Below are 18779 nucleotides of genomic sequence, written 5' to 3' on the forward strand. Positions count from 1 at the left end.
GTGAACAACAGTGACTTGTGACGTTGTCGTTGGGGGAGAGACGTCAGAATTGGATATGTTGGCTCTATAAGAAGGGTTCGGTCCTAAGAAAATAAAGGTAAGCTAAAGAGAAAGTGATGTAAGAATAAGAATATAAGTTGGCATACGATTTAGTTCGACGTAGTCGGGGCGGTAGTTGTGGGAACTCATGCTTCGTCCTGTCGGTTTTGTCGTGCTAAAGACGATAGCGACAATTCCGCTTGGACAAGTTGACCAATTGTTTGTTTAGTAGTAAGAGTAGCACAAGTTGGTGTTTCTTAGGTAGAGATAGACGGAAGAGTACATGAAGAGATACATGAGGAGAGATACAAAGTCTGAAATATGGTTGGAGGTTGGGCCATCTCATCCTGCATATCGAGAGGCTGGTTTGCAGTGAGGTTGGGCAGCCCCAGCCACCGCCGAATGAAGCCCATAGCTAGATGAAACCATATATTAACTATAGATATCAGGTAGGTATGTAAATGGATTGACGAATGTAAAATTTATTATTATACTAGATGCGTCTTATATCATTTTTTTTTCTTATAATAAAATAAAATATCTGGTAAATTATAACCTATAAGTGAGACTTATAATAGTGATTGTATGTGTAGAAGATACTGATAAAGAATTCGATACCAACGGTGAGGGGCAGTGGAACAGGGCATGCAGGGGTATAAGAGTGGGAACCTTGGAACTGCCAGCGAAGCTTGGCCCATCAGGATCCACTTACAGAAGCTTGTATGGGGTATCTTGGCTTGGCAGCTACCTCTTAGCCAGCACTTGACAGCTTAAGCTTACATAATCCATATATATTTCTTCACGTTGATTGGTTTATGCTTCAATTCTTTTCTTTAACTTAATGCTCTTTGCTGGCAACTCCTATAAAACGTTCACTTCCTATCGCGCTAACATACTCTTATAAACCCGGGAACAGTCTAGGACAAGTCAGATCTAAAGAGGTCCCGTAGGAACGATTAATGACTATCGAATATCAATATACATGATACAAATTATATCACGATAACTTAATTTACGGGTATTTATGCATGTTCGATAGGGCTGTATAAATTCTGCAAGCCACTGGCGCCATCTCGACGCCGACATACACTAAGAAGACATACATTAAGAAGTTAGATAACTTCTTCCAACTTCAAATCTGATATGTATCTAGCATATACGGCTAAAACTCACAGGTAACCGGTTCTGCAGCCATACTTTTAACTATATGAGTCTTTGATTAGGTCATAGCAACATACCTGATGCTTCTCAATTTTCCTCCCTTGACGTGAGCTTATGTGTTGAGGGAGTTCTAGTCTTACCTATTTATGCGAAAGCTTAGGGAATTTTAAACCGAAAAGTGTAGAAAAACCACTCTAGGAGGTAATGAACCCTTAGGACCTGATTGACGATGGACACTTGCTATTTAGAGGTACCAGGAGTTAAGAATTTGGTATTTTCTTCCTCGGCGTTATTTGTCTCGTCTAAGGCTTGAAGCAATCTCTCGTCGCAATGAGACTTGAAGGATTTGATCTCAATACAATTAAGAGGAATTCTTCGCCAGGCGTGCGGCAGGGCCTTCATATAACAATACGTTCCGAAGAGCTGTTAATATTCCTCGCGAAATCTCGATCTTCTCTCAGATGGAATGGATGTGCGTGGGAAACCGTGTGTTTCGAGATGGACCTCCCTCTCTGGCTTCATTATAGTTGTGCTCCCTGAGACAGGACGATTCCAACAGGGATATCTCAGCACTGATAACATTGCCTGTCTCAGAAAGATGTATCTTTCGCATCGCAAGACTACTGCGATATGGTATTTTCCTTATTCTATAGGCTGATTAGATCGACATTACAGGGGCGCTATGTTCTTGGGGAGACTAGAGCATGTCTGATTTCCCCTTAAAATTTGGTATAACAACATAACATAATAGATGCCATAATAGAGACGTATATAATAAGCGGCCGATCCTGTAACATTGGAAATTTTATATCTTCATCAAGGCAATTGGCAAGGAGTTGACTATAGAGCATCAGCGAAAGAAGCTCTTCAGTACAGACATAGCAGCTCGAAGATAAATTGATCAACCAGTCTACCGCCAGGATGTGGAACCAAGTTGTTCTTGCGGCTCTCATCCCGGCCATGATGGCCACGCCCATCGTGTAAGTCGTCATCATGCTCTTTTTTTTTTTTTTTTTACGATTCTCTGTCTAACAAAACTAGGCCTCGGGGTGAAATGACTGGTTTGCAAGAGTCTCATTATTCCCCGGCTCATGATTCCCCGATCTTTGATTCTGCCGCATTTCGCGATAACACGTTGAAGGCGGTCGCCGAGGCTATAGAGACCTCCGATTCGGCCGAGGGGGATACATCACAGAATAGCCACATGAGCCATGTTGAGCGTCGACAGATTAATCCCAGCCAGTTGTCTGAGCTTACAAACCGTGCCGCCTCTACTATCTTCAATGGCGCTTCCGCAGACGTCATGTCTTGGGCAACTCGAGTGGCCAACGCCATGTCCACCGGCCACCCTATTGTGCCCCGTACTGCGAGAGTGAGGAAAGCGAAAGCGACCCCAACCTCTTCTACTACTCCTTCAGATTCTGCTACTGCTACAACTTCGAATTCTGCGCATCCCACTGTATCTCATAGCTGCAACTGTATCAGTGCCTGTGCCAACGAGGACGGAAAGGCCACCCAGATGGAGTGCGTTAAGAAATGTGCCAAAGAGTGTGATGGCGACGATGACGAGAAGAAGAACAACGATCTTCTCGGTAAACTCTTAGGAAGTCTTGGTGGAAGGAGTATTCCGGCACCACCTCCATTACCTCCCCACCGCAAGTTTAGACACCCACGTCCAGCCAAGACCGTACATGAAGCTGCCGGTGCCGAGTTCGAGGACTTTGAGGCTTGCATGAACAGCTGTAAGACTCACAACTGCCAGCACTCTGAAGTCGGACTCTCCATTTCGCAATGCGGTGACACCTCATGCGAAGACGCATGTGCCAAATACAAGTCGTCCAAGTCTGGGTACATCAAGAGCATTGAGAAGAAGCATATTCGCCCTGTTGCCGACCAGGTTAAGGCGGACACGCCGCTCCCCAAGCCAAAGAAGCCTGTAGCTGCCGCCACGCACAACGAGGCCTTTGAGAACTGCATGAAGAAATGCCAGACCCACAACTGTCAACACTCGGAAGTTGGACTCTCCATTTCTCAATGTGGTGATACCTCGTGTATGGAGTCGTGCGCCAAGTACAAGGAAGGACAGGCTATAATTATTACCAGGCAGGCTGGACAGATTGGCGACGTACCCGACGTGCCTGACGTGCCTCATGTCGCCACTGTCCCTACCGTCCCTACCGTTCCCGAAGTGCCTCCTACACCTCAGGTCCCCGAGGTCCCAGCCGTCGCCGCCGTCCCCGAAGTTCCCGCCGTCAAAGGGGGACCCAGGAAGGCTGCTGCCCCTGCCCCCGCCCCCGTCTCACCAAAGCACCACGGTCTCTCCCCCAGCCACAAATCCATCCCCATCAAAGGCGCAGCCCAAGAAAGCGAGTACGAAGCCTGCCTCAAGGGATGCAAAACGCACAACTGCCAAAAATCCGGCGTCGGCCTCGGCATCGAGCAATGCGGCGACACCTCGTGCATCGACGCCTGCGCGTCGTTCAAAGAGTCCGCCCACGCCGGCGTCAGCGCGCACAAAGTCAAAGTCCCGTACGCCCCCGGCCATCTAGCAGACCACCCCGGCCCCGACCCCCCGGTCGTCAAGACCGTGCCGGTGGCTAGCGCGCACGAGAGCAAGGAGTTCCAGGACTGCGTCAAGCAGTGCAGGACGCATAACTGCCAGAAATCAAATGTTGGGCTGGGCGTCTCGCAGTGTGGAGATACGTCGTGCTCGGACTCGTGTGCTCATCTTAAGGAGGGTAAGGCGGCGTATATGGCTGTTGTGCCGAGGGCTGTGGATACCGCCGCTGCTGCGGAGATGGAGATGACGAATGGTGCGGCGCCTCCATTTACGCCTATACTGGTTTCTGCTTAGGTTTAGGGGTATTAGTTGAGTTATACTTCTGTTGTATTTGGCTTGTTATTACCATTAGCAATATGCTCTTTCTTGGGGAAAACAACTCGAAACCTTAACATGGGAGGGAGTATTGGTCGATGGAGATGCTTTTTATAATGGCAGGACATAATGGGACTTACATCTTGAGTATGTTCTCATGACTCGATGATTCTGATCGACTAGGTTACAAACTGCTGCCACATTTTCTTTTCTATATCTTATAAGACTTTATTCCATCTGGGTATTAAATAACGGGGAGTGCGATGGTCATAGGGTGGGATTTTATTTTATATAGCTTAATTGCATTTTTCATGGCTTTATCTTCTCGCATTTTTTACATGAGTGAAGAATCACTTACTGCCTAGAGTCTCGAGAAATATCTACTTCTGTTGCATATCTCGCGCCTTGGATTTTTGATTTCATATCCGCCCACGCATAGCTCATATCTGCAAAGCCTCCTCAAGCGTCTTCCCCGTCAACCTCCTAAATACCTCCCCGTACCTCTCCCCAGTCGCCTTGATCACATCATCCGGGACCTCGACGCCGTCCTTCCCCTTGAGCCCGTTCTGCGTAAGCCAGTTCCGCAAGAACTGCTTATCGAAACTCTCCTGGTCGCGGCCCGGCTCGTACTTGTCCTTGGGCCACATGCGCGACGAGTCCGACGTCAGCACCTCGTCGACAAGCACGACGTCGTCCGTGGCCTCGTCCAGGCCAAACTCGAACTTGGTGTCGGCGATGATGATGCCCCGCTCCGCGGCGTGCTCCTGGCCCGCGCGGAAGATGCTCAGCGCGAGGTCCTCGATGCGCGAGGCGTATTTCTCGCCGACGATCTCCGCGGCCTGCTCCCGCGAGATGTTCTCGTCGTGCTGACCCAGCGGCGCCTTGGTGCTCGGCGTGTAGATGGGGCCGCCGGGGATGGCGTCGCACTCGCGCAGGCCGGGGGGCAGGGGGTAGCCGTGGACGGAGCCGTGGGCTTTGTATTCCTTCCAGGCGCTGCCGGTGAGGTAGCCGCGGACGATGGCCTCGATGGGGAAGACGGTGAGCTTGCGGACCTGCATGCTGCGGTTGCGGATGACTTGGGCCTCCTCGGGAGCGACGGCGGGCGGGACGTCGGTGGTGAGGAAGTGTGTTTTTAGGCCGGGGACTTTTTCAGACAGGACGTTGAACCAGTGGACGGATTGTAGGGTTAGTAGGGCGCCTTTGTTGGGCACGCCGTTCTTCATGACGACGTCGTAGGCGGAGATGCGATCCGTGGTTACGAATAGCAGGGTGTTATCGTCGACGGTATATAAGTCGCGGACCTTGCCCGTAGCGATCTTGGGGAGTGACGTCAGAGTCACTTCTGTGAGGACATTGTTGGAAGCCATATTCGCTTCTCTTTTCTTTCTTTTCTTATTTTTTTCCTTTGTCCTAGTTTTAAATCCTTAGATTCTAAGATACCTTAGTTATAAGGTATAATATATACCACCTATCTACGAGATCCGAATTGGCGATGCGCTCAACGTATGATAATGTGGTGGTTAGGTGGTTAACTTTAAAATCTTGTAAGTCGATTAAATGAGCGAATTGATTGGTGCGTTGTTTTCGTCGTTACCCCAGATGAAGTGTTTTCTCGAAAACTTTTGCTGGAACTACTGTAGATCGGAGCAAATCGGCGTCTTTTTTTATAAAATCAGTGTGACTACTACTATGGATATTAGATATTGGATATGGGATATGGAATACGAAAAATTAAAATTTATTAAGCGGTTATATATGAATTTTCTTAATTGCATCTTGTTATATGATCTTATAGAATAGGTAATAAAGAGCTTTTTTGTTAATGCTAATAATGTTGTTTGATAAAAAAGTCGAGGTTATTATTTCCCCACACAATCAATCGTACAGCTTCATTAGCGTCGCAAACATGTGCAAATACCTACATACATGTATCTATGTACCCTTAATTACGTGCAGTGCGCCATTCCGCCGTTTGTTTCAAGTTCAAGCACCAATTATGAGGTAGTTACATAAGGTAAGTATTTTGAACTTTACAATGTTTCAAGTACCTACATGTAGGTTAGGTATTCGATCAACTTGGGTGCATGCATTTTAGGAGTTACTAAGGAGTTAAAGTATGTTTTGTAGAAAATACCTCTTATATCAATCCCATTACCCTCAACTACCTCACTATCTTTATTTCTATGGACTTGACTCGACATCTTAACTATATTTTAAAAGTATAGTGTTCAAAACATGTCCAATATCGATAAGATTCATATGGTTCTTGTAGCTATAAGTCTGGATATAAGAGGCACTTCCAGGCCGTGTAAGTCCACACCACACCCAAAATAGGGGCATTTATACAATCATTCTCAATAACCAAACACCGTATGTGCTATCCCATACGATCTGGTATAAACAATGGTATCTCTACTATAAAAAAGAACAATAACACCCACCCTCCTAAATGCTTAATTAACAAATAGATATATCCTCCACCTTACACGCTCCCCCTTCAACCCGCTCCTGTATCTCCCGCCCCGTAACCCAATGCACATACGCCTCACCTATGACTTGGAATCTCCCCTTCCCGATCTCAACCCCATTCCCCTTCTCCTCAACTCTATCATCACCCTCAACCCTTCTCAAAAGCAGCGGGGCATCACACCCGCCCACCATAGCCAAAACATCCCCCTCCTTAGCCGCAGCCGGCACCAGCCCCAAGAACCCCGTGCCAGTAACCACCAGTCTCCTCCACCCTAGTGCCCGCATAGCTTGCGTCAGCGCCTCTCGATGCGCCGTCGTGACCCTCAATATCCTAGGCTGAGACCGCGCCGACTCCTTGACCCTCCTCCCGATATCCGCGTTCCTACTTAGATCGCGTATTAGGGAATCTATTGTCCATTGGTCGAATATTTGGAGGGCGCGATTGCGCTGGTAGAAGTCTTTTAGGCCGAAGATGTTGTTGTCGATGCCGTTGATACCTATGTCCCAGATCTTGGGGTGCATTATTGCGGTAGCTAAGGACGGATTGTCGATGTCGGGGTTGTCGCTGTCGCTGGCATCATCACTCTTGGATTCGAAATCCCCAGTTAGTGTCCGGGCCAGAGCCTCCCGCGTCGCGGCACGATCGCCGTACGCGCTTTTTGGGGGCTCGGGCGCGCTGCGGGGGTACGACTTATCGGATTCGGTGGCGTGGCAGGCGCTGAGGGTGGTAATCGTGTCAAACACGACGCCCTTAACAATAAGCACGTTATTATCTGTGATGTGTAGCGTTGCGGGTGTGAGCGCCGGAAGGGTTAAAGATCGAGTGCGGTCGAGGAACGGCTGCGCGGGGTTCCGCGGACACGACCAGCAGATGACCCACGACGGTAAGCCATGCTCGCAGCCGCGGTGTACGACGCGGTGACCGTGGATGAATTTCGGTGAGCGCGGGCGGGAGAAGTGCGTGCTTTTGTAGTACCGGGTGCCGATCGCCGGAATAGGGCTGTTCACGAGTCTAAGACCGTTTAAGTTACCGCTTGCGAGGAGGCGTGCCGAGAAGAGGATGAAAGTCTCAGGTGCCGTGCGGTTGTAGTCCGGAATGAGCTGGATGGTGTTTGCGATCTGCGGTAGACCAAGGATACCGTAGACCCGATCGCGTTCGTCAGTGGCGTTAGCTTCTCGACTGACGAGTAGACAGTCGTATACGCCGTTATGCAATGCCGATATATCTATATCGAAGAACTTGAGCGCTGTTATCGCGATCGGCCGCTCCCACAGCTTCTCCGAGATACCGTACGTGTCTTCGGCTATGAAATTCCATCTTTGTTGGGTTCTGCTCGACCCTTTTGCAGCGAAGATTATATACTGGCCTAGCGCGTCGCCGTCTGCCTTCATCACCCTTAAGGCATTGAAGATATCTTTTAGTAAGATAGAACTATTGCCACAAATAACAGGTGAGTTTCGAGACCCTAGGACAACTTCCTGGATAATCCAAAGCCTACGCCAGTACTGTCTAGCAAGGAGATGGTATATCGCATTCAGCACGGCTTTCCTTATGCGCAAGCTCGTATGCGCATGCTTCCATTGCATAAACGGCACTCGGACGATGTAAAACTCAACATGCTTATACAGTTTATCCAAAACATCTTCATCCTCCGAATGGAGACTCATGTACCTGAGCGCCAGCGTCGCTAGATCGCTGCGGTTCTCGTCAGGGCCGAGCCAAATAACAACGTGCCATGCGGCTTGGTATATATCCTTCATTTTGGCGACCTGGGCAGAGCGCTCATCTAGATCTTCTTGGTTGATACATAACGCATCGACCCAGACTAAAAAGCCTTGCTGTATGCGGCTGTGATGTCGTAGCTCTCGTAGAGCACCCTCGAGACTTGCTGTTACCGAGACAGGTATGCCGTCGACGATTATTTCGCGCCTGATGGATTGGTCGCCCCAGACGTAAGATAAGGCGACGAAATCACCCCAGGTATATCGCCAGGGTAGACTAGCTTCTTCATCCTGACTTGGGTTCCATGCTGTTACCGTGCGATCCCCGACCTTTGGTGGGCTTTCCTTAAGACAATTGGGTCCCTCGAAGTAGGGTATTACTGGTATATTGGCCAGCGGAGTCATGCGTTCTACCAAGCTCTTTTCAAAGAGCGCGTTGAATCCCGTCGGCTGTGATGTCTTGGACTGGTTATCAACAGCGGCGTCCACGCTCACCGGCCAAGTACCATTAGATCCCTTCGTCGCATTACCGGCATTGGCAACGAGATCGGCTTCTCCAAGCGCAGCATGCACAATTTCGCAGTGCACCGGCCCCGTAGCGTGAACAGAATCGTCCACCGGCGTCAGAAGTCGAATGACACGAATATCATGTTGGCCAAGCAGCGGCCTGTACAGTAATTTCTGCTGCATTTTCTAATTTCCCTCTAGTCAAAGTCCGTTGTTAAACACCAGAGAAAAGAAAAGAAAAAAAAAGAAAAAGAATGAATTTCCTCAACGATTCATTATTAATTATATGAGGACTCGTCAGCTCTCGCATAAACGCAGTCGCGTTTCGTAACGAGGACAACAGACGAAGTAGTCAGTCTAGTATGGGTTGAAATCCCACTCTAGACCAAAACAAGTTGGTTTCCTTGCGCATCGGACCGGGGCCGCTTTCAGCTATTGCTATTAATACCCGAAGCCATCTCCAAAAATACGCTCTGACTACCTAGCTAAGTAATTCGCTCCGACTCTGATTTTCATTATATGGAACTCTTATACTTATGTGCCTTTACAACACATATATTGTATTCACATGTGGGTGGTAGTGAGTTGGTCGCACTATGTGTCTCGAGCTTCGTCCTAGGTATGTAAGTCCCACGATCAGTGAATAGAGCTCGAGCCAGAAAGCCACTTACTTCACCATAACTCCAGCCATTTATTTATAAAACATCATTTTCAAGTGCCTCAATGCTACATCTTTCTATATTAATTCTTCCCCTGTCTAATTCGGCATTTATCCATCTTCACTAATCTCCCACCATCCTACCATACAATGGACTTCCTTAACAGCCCACCAGAAGACCCCGCCAAGTTCAAACGGCAGGTCCTAGAATACATAATTAAATCGGACCTGTCCTACGAATCCGTCACAGGCCGGCAATTCGAGAGCTTGTGTAGGTACGTAGACGAGCGGCGCTTCTTCGACCGCGTGCTGTTTCCCCAGGGCGGTTGGATGACCCGGGACTGGCTCATCGACGCGTACGGTGAGATCAGACCTAACTTAGAGCCTAAGTTGTTACCAAAGGGTGATGAGATCATTAGGAAGTGGATTGTGGAGAAGCATGGGGAAGAGCGGAAACGGAGGGTGGACTCAGACGAGGAGGAATAAGAAGAAGCAGAGGAGTAGCTATCGCTGCGAGAGTTTTCTCTGCTGGTAGTATGTTAACGGCTATGAAAGCTAATGTTCGAGTATATTGATCCATCTATAGAGACTATGGCCATCAATAAGCGACAGGCTTAGTAAGATGGACTGATTTAATAAACCAATCAGCTTATATGAATCGATAGTGTTTATATTTCAAATGTCTACTATCTCTATGGAAAAGTGGCCTAGCTAAACTTACCTTCATGTAGGGCATCTCAACGGAGCGAGCCATGGGTTCCGCGACAGTGTGAGGAATATACTACAGGGTTAATAGGGGTATAAGGACAAAACTTAAGAGGATAGTCACTAGACTACCCGAACTTTTACGATAAAAAAATAAGCAGAAGAAGAGTAGTGAAATAGAGGTGAATTCAAACGAGCGACCACCAACTAAGGCCGAGTCGATGCTCAAGGCAAAATGTGGAAAAAAGAAAAAAAAAACCCCATCCCAAAAATCCAAACGCCAAAACAAAACCAAGAATCAAAACCAAAACCAGAACCAGGACCAGTCCCAAACCCAAGACTCCAAATGAAAACAAAACAGAAACCAAAACCAATGACCTTCTCCCAATGCCCCTCGCAACACCGTAATACCCCGACCTCTGTACTCGCGCGGTTTTGCAGTTCCCAGAAACGAATGACCTCTAAATGAGTAGAATAAGAAAGGAATGTGTATCAAATGAACGAAAGAGAAATTGTGCTGGATGTAGAGAGGCGAATATGAAGGGAAAAGTATGAACAAGGGAAGGAAAGCGAAGGGAGAAGGGAGCGAAGAGGGATGATGACTAAGGCAAGGGGATAAAGGGGTAAGGGGTAAGGGGTAAGGGGGCAAGGGGGAATAGAGTTATGAAAAAGAGAGAATGCAAACGAGTGAAACAGTTTACAAGAAACATCCAGTCATCCAAGACAACTTATACAAGAAAAAGAAAGAAGGGATATCCAAAACACAATACATGGGCACTGCAAAACCGCCTCGCTAATATACCACCGAACCGAATTCCGGACCGACCGATCGAAGAGAACCGAAGAGAAAGATTATGTCGCAAAAGAAAGCCAAGCGTAAGCCAAGCCCGCGCCAACAGCCGCAGCCGCGACGCCAACACAGGCAAGAGACTTCCAACCGAAGCCAGATTCCTTCGATGGCACTTCTACAGGCCTTGGTAGCTCCAGGGTGAAAGCCGATGGGAGCTGACGTTTGGCAGAGAAGTGCTGAGAAGGAGAAGATGGTGGAGAAGGAGAAGCCGAACCCGAACCCGAAGCTGAAGTAGAAGAAGGAACAGAAGCAGTAGCAGGAGCAGGAGCAGGTGCAGGTGCAGCAGTAGATGATGCACGAAGGTCTTGCATGATCTGCTGGATAGAACGAGCGTATTGATTCGCAACATCAGAGTTGTACGAACCATAGGAATTAGAATGAGCGTCGGGGCTGCCAAAAGAGTCGTCGTAAGTAGGGAGAGCAGAAGTAGTTTCAGGGGTAGCAGCAGGAGCGGGAGTAGCAGCAGGCTCTGCAGCAGGCTCAGCAGCAGACGATGCACGAAGATCGCGCATAATCTGTTGGATAGAACTAGCATACTTGTTCGCCACATCGGAGTTATAAGAACCATATGAATTTGAATGAGTGTCCTGACTCTCGAAAGAGTCGTCATAAGTGGGTTCGGTAGGGATCGGTTCAACGGGGGTTGGTTCAGCAACAGGTTCAGCAGCAGATGGTGCGCGAAGATCCCGCAAAATCTGCTGGATAGAACTAGCGTACTGAAGAGCAACGTCCGAGTTATAAGAGCCATAAGAGTCGGAATGGGTGGTTGGGCTTTCAGGAGGGCTATCGTGAACAGGAGAGACAGCAGCAGGAATAGGAGAAGGAGTTCGAACTGAAACTGGAGCCGGAGCCGGAGCTGGAGCTGGAGTAGCAGTAGGTGGTGCGCGAAGATCTTGCATAATCTGCTGAATAGAACGAGCGTACTGGTTGGCGACGTCTGAGTTGTAAGAGGCAAAAGAGCCTGAATTTGAACGAGAGGTCGAGCCCTCGAAAGAGCTCTCATGAGCATATGCCTCCTTCGCCTTTGCCACCATCTCCATCAACTCCTTCTCCTCCTGTTCTTCCTTCTCCTTCTCTTTCTCTGCTTGCCACCGTTGGCGATCATTGTCGCTTTCGACGTAAAGCTGAAGAAGAGAAGATATTCCGGAAGAGTTAGTAGGTTCAGGGGAGGGTTCGCGGATAGGCTTTGGGGAACCTAAAGGAATGTAGACATCCGAAATGGATTCAGAAAGAGGAGACATGGTCGGTTGGTTACGTCTCCTTGCTGCCCATTCCTTGCGCTCCTCCTCGCCTTCATTAAACATTTGAAGGACGTGTGGAGGCCAAGGACGGCTATTCACGTCTACCCAGGAAGAGAATTCCGAAGATGACGTCGAGTCTGAACGAGTGTGTTTTGAACGAGTGCGTTTCGAGCGAGTGGATGCTTCTAAAGAAAGTGACGATGCGACATCGACTTCTTCGTAGCGAATAGTGTCAGCTGTGAGGCTGCTGTTGGGCTGCTGTTCCAACAACAACTTTTCCAACTTCTTCATCTCCTCCAACTTCTTCCTGATGTGTGGTGGAAGACGGGCGAGAGGATCGTGAATGGGCCAATCGGTAGTCTGGTACGTGACATCTTCGATTTCCCGGGATGGAGAGTCCCAATCAGACCAAGTCCAATTGTAACGGTCGATCTCGGGCTTGAACATGCGAGGTGACCAGTGTAGGGGTTTGTCGTTCAAGTCTGGGTTTTTGAAAGGAGTGTGAACCAGAGGCGAACTCTTGATGCTGGGTTCCGGTTTTGCCTCTACAATAGCGCGCTTAGGCGTTATTGTTTTGACAATAGGTATATCAGCGATAGGAGCTTTCGTCTTCTTTTTGTGCTTCAAGTCAGTGGCAACTGTCTTTGCTTTTGCTTGGTTACGTTGTTCGCTGATTCGTGCCTTTTTAGCTAAAGTAGCTTTGTCGTTTGGGAAGTTTTTCGGAAGTCGAACGACTCGCCAGCCGTTCTTCATTCTAGATGCTAAAAAGACAGGTTAGCTTAATGATAGAAATAGGTAAAAGAGACACGTAATAGACTAGGGAAAGGGGCTAATAGGGAATATCAAAGTAGGGGAAGGAGTTCAACGGTAACTAAAAGAGACCAAAAAAAAAAAAACAACAACAAGGTACTTACGAGTTACTTGATGACCACACCACTTTGCCGGGAGCAACATCTTTACTCTGTCACATCCGGGGCATAGCGTTTTGGGTTTAGGTGGAAGATTAGTACCAAGGCGGGCTCCCCGTCTTTGATCACGGGCACGCATGGAAACTAGAAACTTAGAAAGGGGAGAGATAGGTTCTTTTGAGTTAGGAGAGGAGAGAGGAGAGACGATGGGGGAGGGAGGGGAAGGAGTAGCAGGGAAAGGAGCGAGAGGAGAGAAAGGGGAACCCATAGGAGTGAAGATAGGAGACTGGACGGGAGTTGGGTTGTAGGGTATGGTAGGGGTAGGAGGAGTAGGAGGGGTGATAGGTGACCAAGAAAAGCGAGGAAGAGGAGAAGGTGTTGAGGGAAGGGGAGAGATGTTATTGGTGTGGGACCTAGTTAACCCACGACTGAGAACAGCCGATGCTTTGGTAGGAGTGACTGGTGGCATTGCAGATGAGAGATGAATTCAAGTTGTAGTGTTGTATTATTACAGCGTTTTGTGAAGAGCTATGTGAAAGGTGAAGTGCGAAGTGAAGAGAGTTGTCAGAGGGAGGATAGAACGAGCTACAAGTCTATAGCGAGACGCGCCTTTATACTTTCACGCCGCGTATAGGTTAGGGGCATTCTAATAAGCGGTAATTCCTAGCTTCTTACCTTATAGTAGCATTATCAAAAGTGTAATATATGGTCTTGATACAAATCTGTTAGGGTCCTATACGGATATAAGGACTGCTATTGCTGCATATCTACATATTTGTATAAGCGAGCTTGACGAGGAGAACGGCGTTGGCCATCAACTGTGGAATGCGTTGGGGAGATTGTAAATTAAAAAATATATGTGAATGTAGCGGCATATTACTTAGATCATATTGGAAAGTTATAGGAAAATCGCAGCCTTCGCTGTGGAGTGGTTGATGAAAAGGTCATCTGGGTGAGGCTAGAGGGTCGAGAGGGACGTTTGTCGAAATCTCTGGCTCGTTCGATCCACGATAACTCGACAGCGTGCACCTATAATGATATGAAACTTTGGAGAGTAACTCTTCGTAGTATTTAGGAATGATTAGCGATGTAATATCTTCGTGTGATGATGTGCTTGTGGCGCACTAAATAGAGGTTATTCGTGTAGAACTCGATGATTACGGATGGAGTTATCAGGCTTCCGAGCTGAAATGGGGTGTAAAACTACTACGAGAGCCTTCAAAATTACTTAGAGGGACTGCTAGATTATAATGAGAGTAGTATGGTAACTACCCCTTGATGATATCTGCCTGTTATGTGACTACCCTCTCGCCCTACGGGCAACAACTTCCCGAGCTTCACGAACTAGTACTAACCTACAACACCGACAGCTCTTTCTATTCTCACAGCGTAATAGTCTTATGGACGTGTATAAGGAAGGAATCCATTGGCAAGGGGAGGAGCTGGGTTCGTTTCCCTACCTATCAGCTACTCAACAAACCAAGCACCTACATTCGAACGAAAACCAACTACGAAAACACCTATCCACCAATACGACCCTTTCACTAGACTTGCGAAGCCACACCAAATAGCTCGAAAGACTATACGACGCGTCGATCAAGATCCGGCGCGCCTACGATTTACTACGCATGAAGACAACAGCTACAAGATACCCAGCTACCTTAGGTACCTTAGGCAGCCTAAGAACAAACCTGAGAAAGACACATAAGGCCTTCCCCAAATAGAATTGATGTTAGTAATTCGTAAGAAAAAGCATACTTGGAATTCAGGAGAGCCGAGAACAAGTTTGAGAGTCTATGAAGTAGAGCTTGTGTATTTATAAGGCATGCGATCAAACCAGACGAAGACACCGCAATACGTAGACAGACTACAGTCCTAGCTGTTAGCTATCTACAAGCAAGACCGCTCCCCTTACAAGTATTATTAATTTAATAATGCTTCTAGCATGTCGATCAGCCCAGCCCTCAGTCTTCCAAGACTTGCACCGAATTGTTCTCCAGCTGGCGTCTCTCGAATCTAGCTTCCGCCGCCTGACGCATAACATCCTCGGAGTTCAACTTGTCCGCTGCCGCCGTCGCCGTCTCCTTAATCAGGGTTCGAACCGCACTCATCAGTAACTTATACCATCCGTTATGCGATTTGCAGCGCTTCTTTTCGCACATGCCGCGCGTGGTCGGGTCCCCTTGCAAGTCGGGATCGAGGGGCGTATCGAGTTTCCCCGCTTTGAAGGTCGCTTGGCCCTCTGGAGTCTCTAGCCATTCCGCGAACTGGTAACGAACCGAGACCGTGTCGAGTCGCCAATCGTAACCGCAGCTGTCCTTGGCGAATTTACTCGCTTCGATAGCAAGCTGCCGACGATGGTTGGCCCAATCTATAAGCTGCATCATCTTCTTATACTGCACGATTTCATTACCAAGCGCAAGGCGTTCGGCGGCAGAGCTCTTCAAGAAGGCTTGCTCCTCATCACTAAGAACGTCCGGCTGGGTGGGGAGACCATTGGCCCAAAGGCCGTCTACGTTGCCTAAATAGTAAGTCAGCACACACATAAAGCTGATTAGGGGTAGAAAACAAGACGAGGAAACTATGAAACATACCAAAGGGTTGATCACCGAGCTTCCAACCGCCCTTCTCTATAGTACTAACAAGAAGACCGACGAAATCTTCCTGAGTAAGGACTTCGATAGCCTTTTCGGAGGCGGCTTTAGTTGGCAGCGTGTTTATCAAAGATGACCACCAGAGGTCGCAGTGATCATTGCAGCAGAAAGCACTTCTTTCTTTAGGATCCTTAGTATATAGACGAGCAGCAGTTTTGCAGCCTGTATAGGAGCAAGTTTTCCTGTACTTGGTATAGTTGAGCTTGCCATCAGTACAGTTAGGACAGACGAAACGCTCGACCAACTTTTCGCCAACCTCTTTATCGAGGTTGACGCATTCTCCATGGAACCAATCTTCACAGACATCACAACTTATCATCCATCTGTGGTCGTCTGGTCCACGGCAGATACAATAGGGGCCGTTGTCAGTCTCGTCGTCGGAGCTACCGTCTTGGGCACCATTCGCGGGGCCAGTTGACGAGGGGTCCTTTTTGGAGGTCTTGGATTTGGGGATCCTAGACCTTCTAGGACCTTTCTTGGCCGCGGTTCCTTTCTTCTTCGATGCAGGCTTCATCTTGTTAGAGCCAGCCTGGGAGGGAGGGGGAGAAGAAGTTGGTTGGGTATCATCAGGGTCTGGTTTAAATTGAGGTGTATTTGTTTGGACCAGGTGATGCAGTGAATCAGCAGCCCGAAGGTGGGCGTCACCGTTTCCATTGGCAACCTTGCCACCCAAGCCGTTGCCGAGATGCGAATTAGTACCTTCCATCTCAACATCTTCACTGGATATTGCATCCGCCGTTATGCGAGGATCCGCCATTACGAAGAATATGACTGGTTAATCCCCAACCCGTACAAGGGGAGCCAAAAGAATAATAAAAAAATTCACTAAGGAGGGAACTTTGACCACTGGTACAAGAGTAAAATTAATATAAGGACACTTTTCTTTAGGGATCTCACTTAAGAAGACCAACACCTTGGAATTTTGATGATGCTCGCATTTTCTTTGGTGACGGAATTGATTTCTTTTTTTTTTCGTTTCAAATATTTTAGAGGTGAATAGGTAAATATTGGAGTAAACAATTGGTAATTCCTCGCAAAGCCTTTTTTATATCAAAATGAGATGAATGCTGCGACTTGGTGAAGACAAATATTTAACAAGGTATTTTACTATGTAACAAGGGGAAACCATAGGCAAGTCTTAAGAACCTTAGTGTTCCCCGTACATGTAAACAGATACGCTAATTGGAGGCTGGTACTGAATGTGGCATTGTGGCGTTTGAATTACCGTTATCGAACACCCGATAATGACATTATTCGCACAGTACGGAAGTACACAACCCCTATTCTTCAACTTACATATGTATAAGCCACAACGCTGCCAAGACATCAGGGGTAACGAAATCAAAATACTTCATATCTTTTTAAGGACTTGCGGATGTATGAAACTTCTATAGATAAGGAAATGAAATACCATGAATAGGTAGTTTCCATGAAACCCACCGGGACTATCTACCTACATAGATTAGGTAGTCTTACCTAGTCCCAACTAATAAGATAGGTGACATCTAATTTATGGATGGTCACGGGAAATATTCATATCACTTATAAGACATCGTCAAAAGAATACAGTCAAACTGCTTGCAATTCCGTGATACTGGGCTTGGATATCCCGCCAATGATGCCAAAGGCACCACCATATCAACTAATGATAGATCACCCAAGGTGATAAAAACTTTCTATACGGCACGAAGACCGACCAAACACACAAAACGAAACCCCAACCACAACAACACTAAGCTCCCCCCGCCGGCGCCGCCGCCACCACCGTGTACCAAGAGGCGAACACCTCGTAATAGAATTCCCCCGACGCTGGCTTCGCAAGCGCAGCGCCATCCGCGTTGTCAAATGCGTTGGTGAGTCGAACACCACAGACGTCACGGAGGTACACCCTCTCGTTGACAGTTGGCCGGCTGTAAATTCAAAGTATTCCGTTAGCGAATCAAGATCACACTAAATAAAAGTACATATTGGAGCTAACTTACTGGCCCTCCTTCTTCCACCGCCAAAACAACTCACTGGCGGCCTCCAGGTACGTTGTGCCGTTTTGACGGGCACCGAGGTGGTTGTTCTTGCGCTTCCTAAAGAAACGCGTGTCCGCGGCGTTGAACAGCCGCCCCATCTCATCTCGCCCTAATGTGGGCAGGATCTTGTCTCCCCATATCGCCTCATATTTCTTGAGGGCCTATCCGTGAATATATTAGTAAGTTTCTATCTATGAGAAAATTATTAAGAAAGTTTGTTTCTTACGCGGGCGGGGGGTTGGGCCGCTGGTTGGGCCGCGGGCTGTGGTGCGGGCTGTGGTGCGGGCTGGGCTACCGGTTGGGCTACCGGCAACGCGGCAGCAGGGTCAACAACAGGGTCAACAACAGGGTCAACAACAGGGTCAACAACAGGGTCAACAACAGGGTCAGCAGCAAAGTCATCGGCGGGCTCGACATCAGGCTCGACACCGGGCTGGCGGCCGGCTTCAAGCTCCTCGATGCCTCGTCGAAAGAGCTGAATGGCCCTCTCACGTACATCCTCGGATGCAGGTCGAGAGTCCAAACCCACGTGAACGCCGACTAGTTGGAGAACCTGTTCGGCCAGCTCAGGTGTGAACAGGCCACGCCCAGGTGCTCCTTGGTTATCGGCCATGTCTAAATAATATGGTGGAGTTTGGACTATGCTTATTCGAAATGAGATGTCAGTTAACCTGATTTCAGAAGTGGGTGGCGTGATGAAGTTGAGAGAAGAAGGATTGGGTGGATGATGGAAGAAATAAATAAATATGTAGGAACTTACTGAAGAAATTTGTGTGCTTAGGGTTTAACTTTTTTCGAGGCAGGAAAGAGTAGTGAATTTGTTTGTAAGGCGGGTACAGTTGGGAATTGGTAGGGCGGGAGCAGCTTGGATAACCACTTGTAAGGCGGGTGCTCAGTGGAAAAGATCGTGAGATAAGGGTTAGACCACTCTGATTGGAAGCAGCTAGAAATTCGAGGCAGGTGGGGACC

The 18779-nt window shown here is 48.0% G+C and overlaps 6 protein-coding genes across 6 annotated transcripts; 2 read left to right on the plus strand and 4 right to left on the minus strand.

Moving 5' to 3' along the window:
• Positions 1 to 2121: 2121 nt before the first annotated feature.
• On the plus strand, positions 2122 to 4054 carry GL218_07431 (uncharacterized protein; the record flags this gene model as incomplete). Its single annotated transcript, XM_033584186.1, has 2 exons — positions 2122 to 2180; positions 2242 to 4054. The coding sequence occupies 2 exons, from the start codon at positions 2122 to 2124 to the stop codon at positions 4052 to 4054; spliced, it is 1872 nt and encodes a 623-aa protein (XP_033432321.1).
• A 461-nt stretch (positions 4055 to 4515) lies between these two features.
• On the minus strand, positions 4516 to 8956 carry GL218_07432 (Phosphoribosylaminoimidazole-succinocarboxamide synthase; the record flags this gene model as incomplete). The annotated part of the gene is made up of 2 exons (XM_033584187.1): positions 4516 to 5417; positions 6625 to 8956. The coding sequence occupies 2 exons, from the start codon at positions 8954 to 8956 to the stop codon at positions 4516 to 4518; spliced, it is 3234 nt and encodes a 1077-aa protein (XP_033432322.1).
• Positions 8957 to 9581: 625 nt separating this feature from the next.
• On the plus strand, positions 9582 to 9917 carry GL218_07433 (uncharacterized protein; the record flags this gene model as incomplete). The annotated part of the gene is made up of 1 exon (XM_033584188.1): positions 9582 to 9917. One exon carries the CDS (start codon positions 9582 to 9584, stop codon positions 9915 to 9917), a length of 336 nt encoding a protein of 111 aa, XP_033432323.1.
• Positions 9918 to 10988: 1071 nt separating this feature from the next.
• Positions 10989 to 12980, minus strand: GL218_07434 (uncharacterized protein; the record flags this gene model as incomplete). Its single annotated transcript, XM_033584189.1, has 2 exons — positions 10989 to 11769; positions 11911 to 12980. The coding sequence occupies 2 exons, from the start codon at positions 12978 to 12980 to the stop codon at positions 10989 to 10991; spliced, it is 1851 nt and encodes a 616-aa protein (XP_033432316.1).
• Positions 12981 to 15099: 2119 nt separating this feature from the next.
• On the minus strand, positions 15100 to 16546 carry GL218_07435 (Set1 complex component spp1; the record flags this gene model as incomplete). Its single annotated transcript, XM_033584190.1, has 2 exons — positions 15100 to 15656; positions 15730 to 16546. 2 exons carry the CDS (start codon positions 16544 to 16546, stop codon positions 15100 to 15102), a joined length of 1374 nt encoding a protein of 457 aa, XP_033432317.1.
• Positions 16547 to 17521: 975 nt separating this feature from the next.
• GL218_07436 (uncharacterized protein) lies at positions 17522 to 18423 on the minus strand (the record flags this gene model as incomplete). Its single annotated transcript, XM_033584191.1, has 3 exons — positions 17522 to 17699; positions 17772 to 17971; positions 18037 to 18423. 3 exons carry the CDS (start codon positions 18421 to 18423, stop codon positions 17522 to 17524), a joined length of 765 nt encoding a protein of 254 aa, XP_033432318.1.
• Positions 18424 to 18779: the final 356 nt, after the last annotated feature.

This window comes from Daldinia childiae (genome assembly GCF_008694065.1).
Source record: "Daldinia childiae strain JS-1345 chromosome Unknown Scaffold9, whole genome shotgun sequence".
NCBI lineage: Eukaryota > Fungi > Ascomycota > Sordariomycetes > Xylariales > Hypoxylaceae > Daldinia > Daldinia childiae.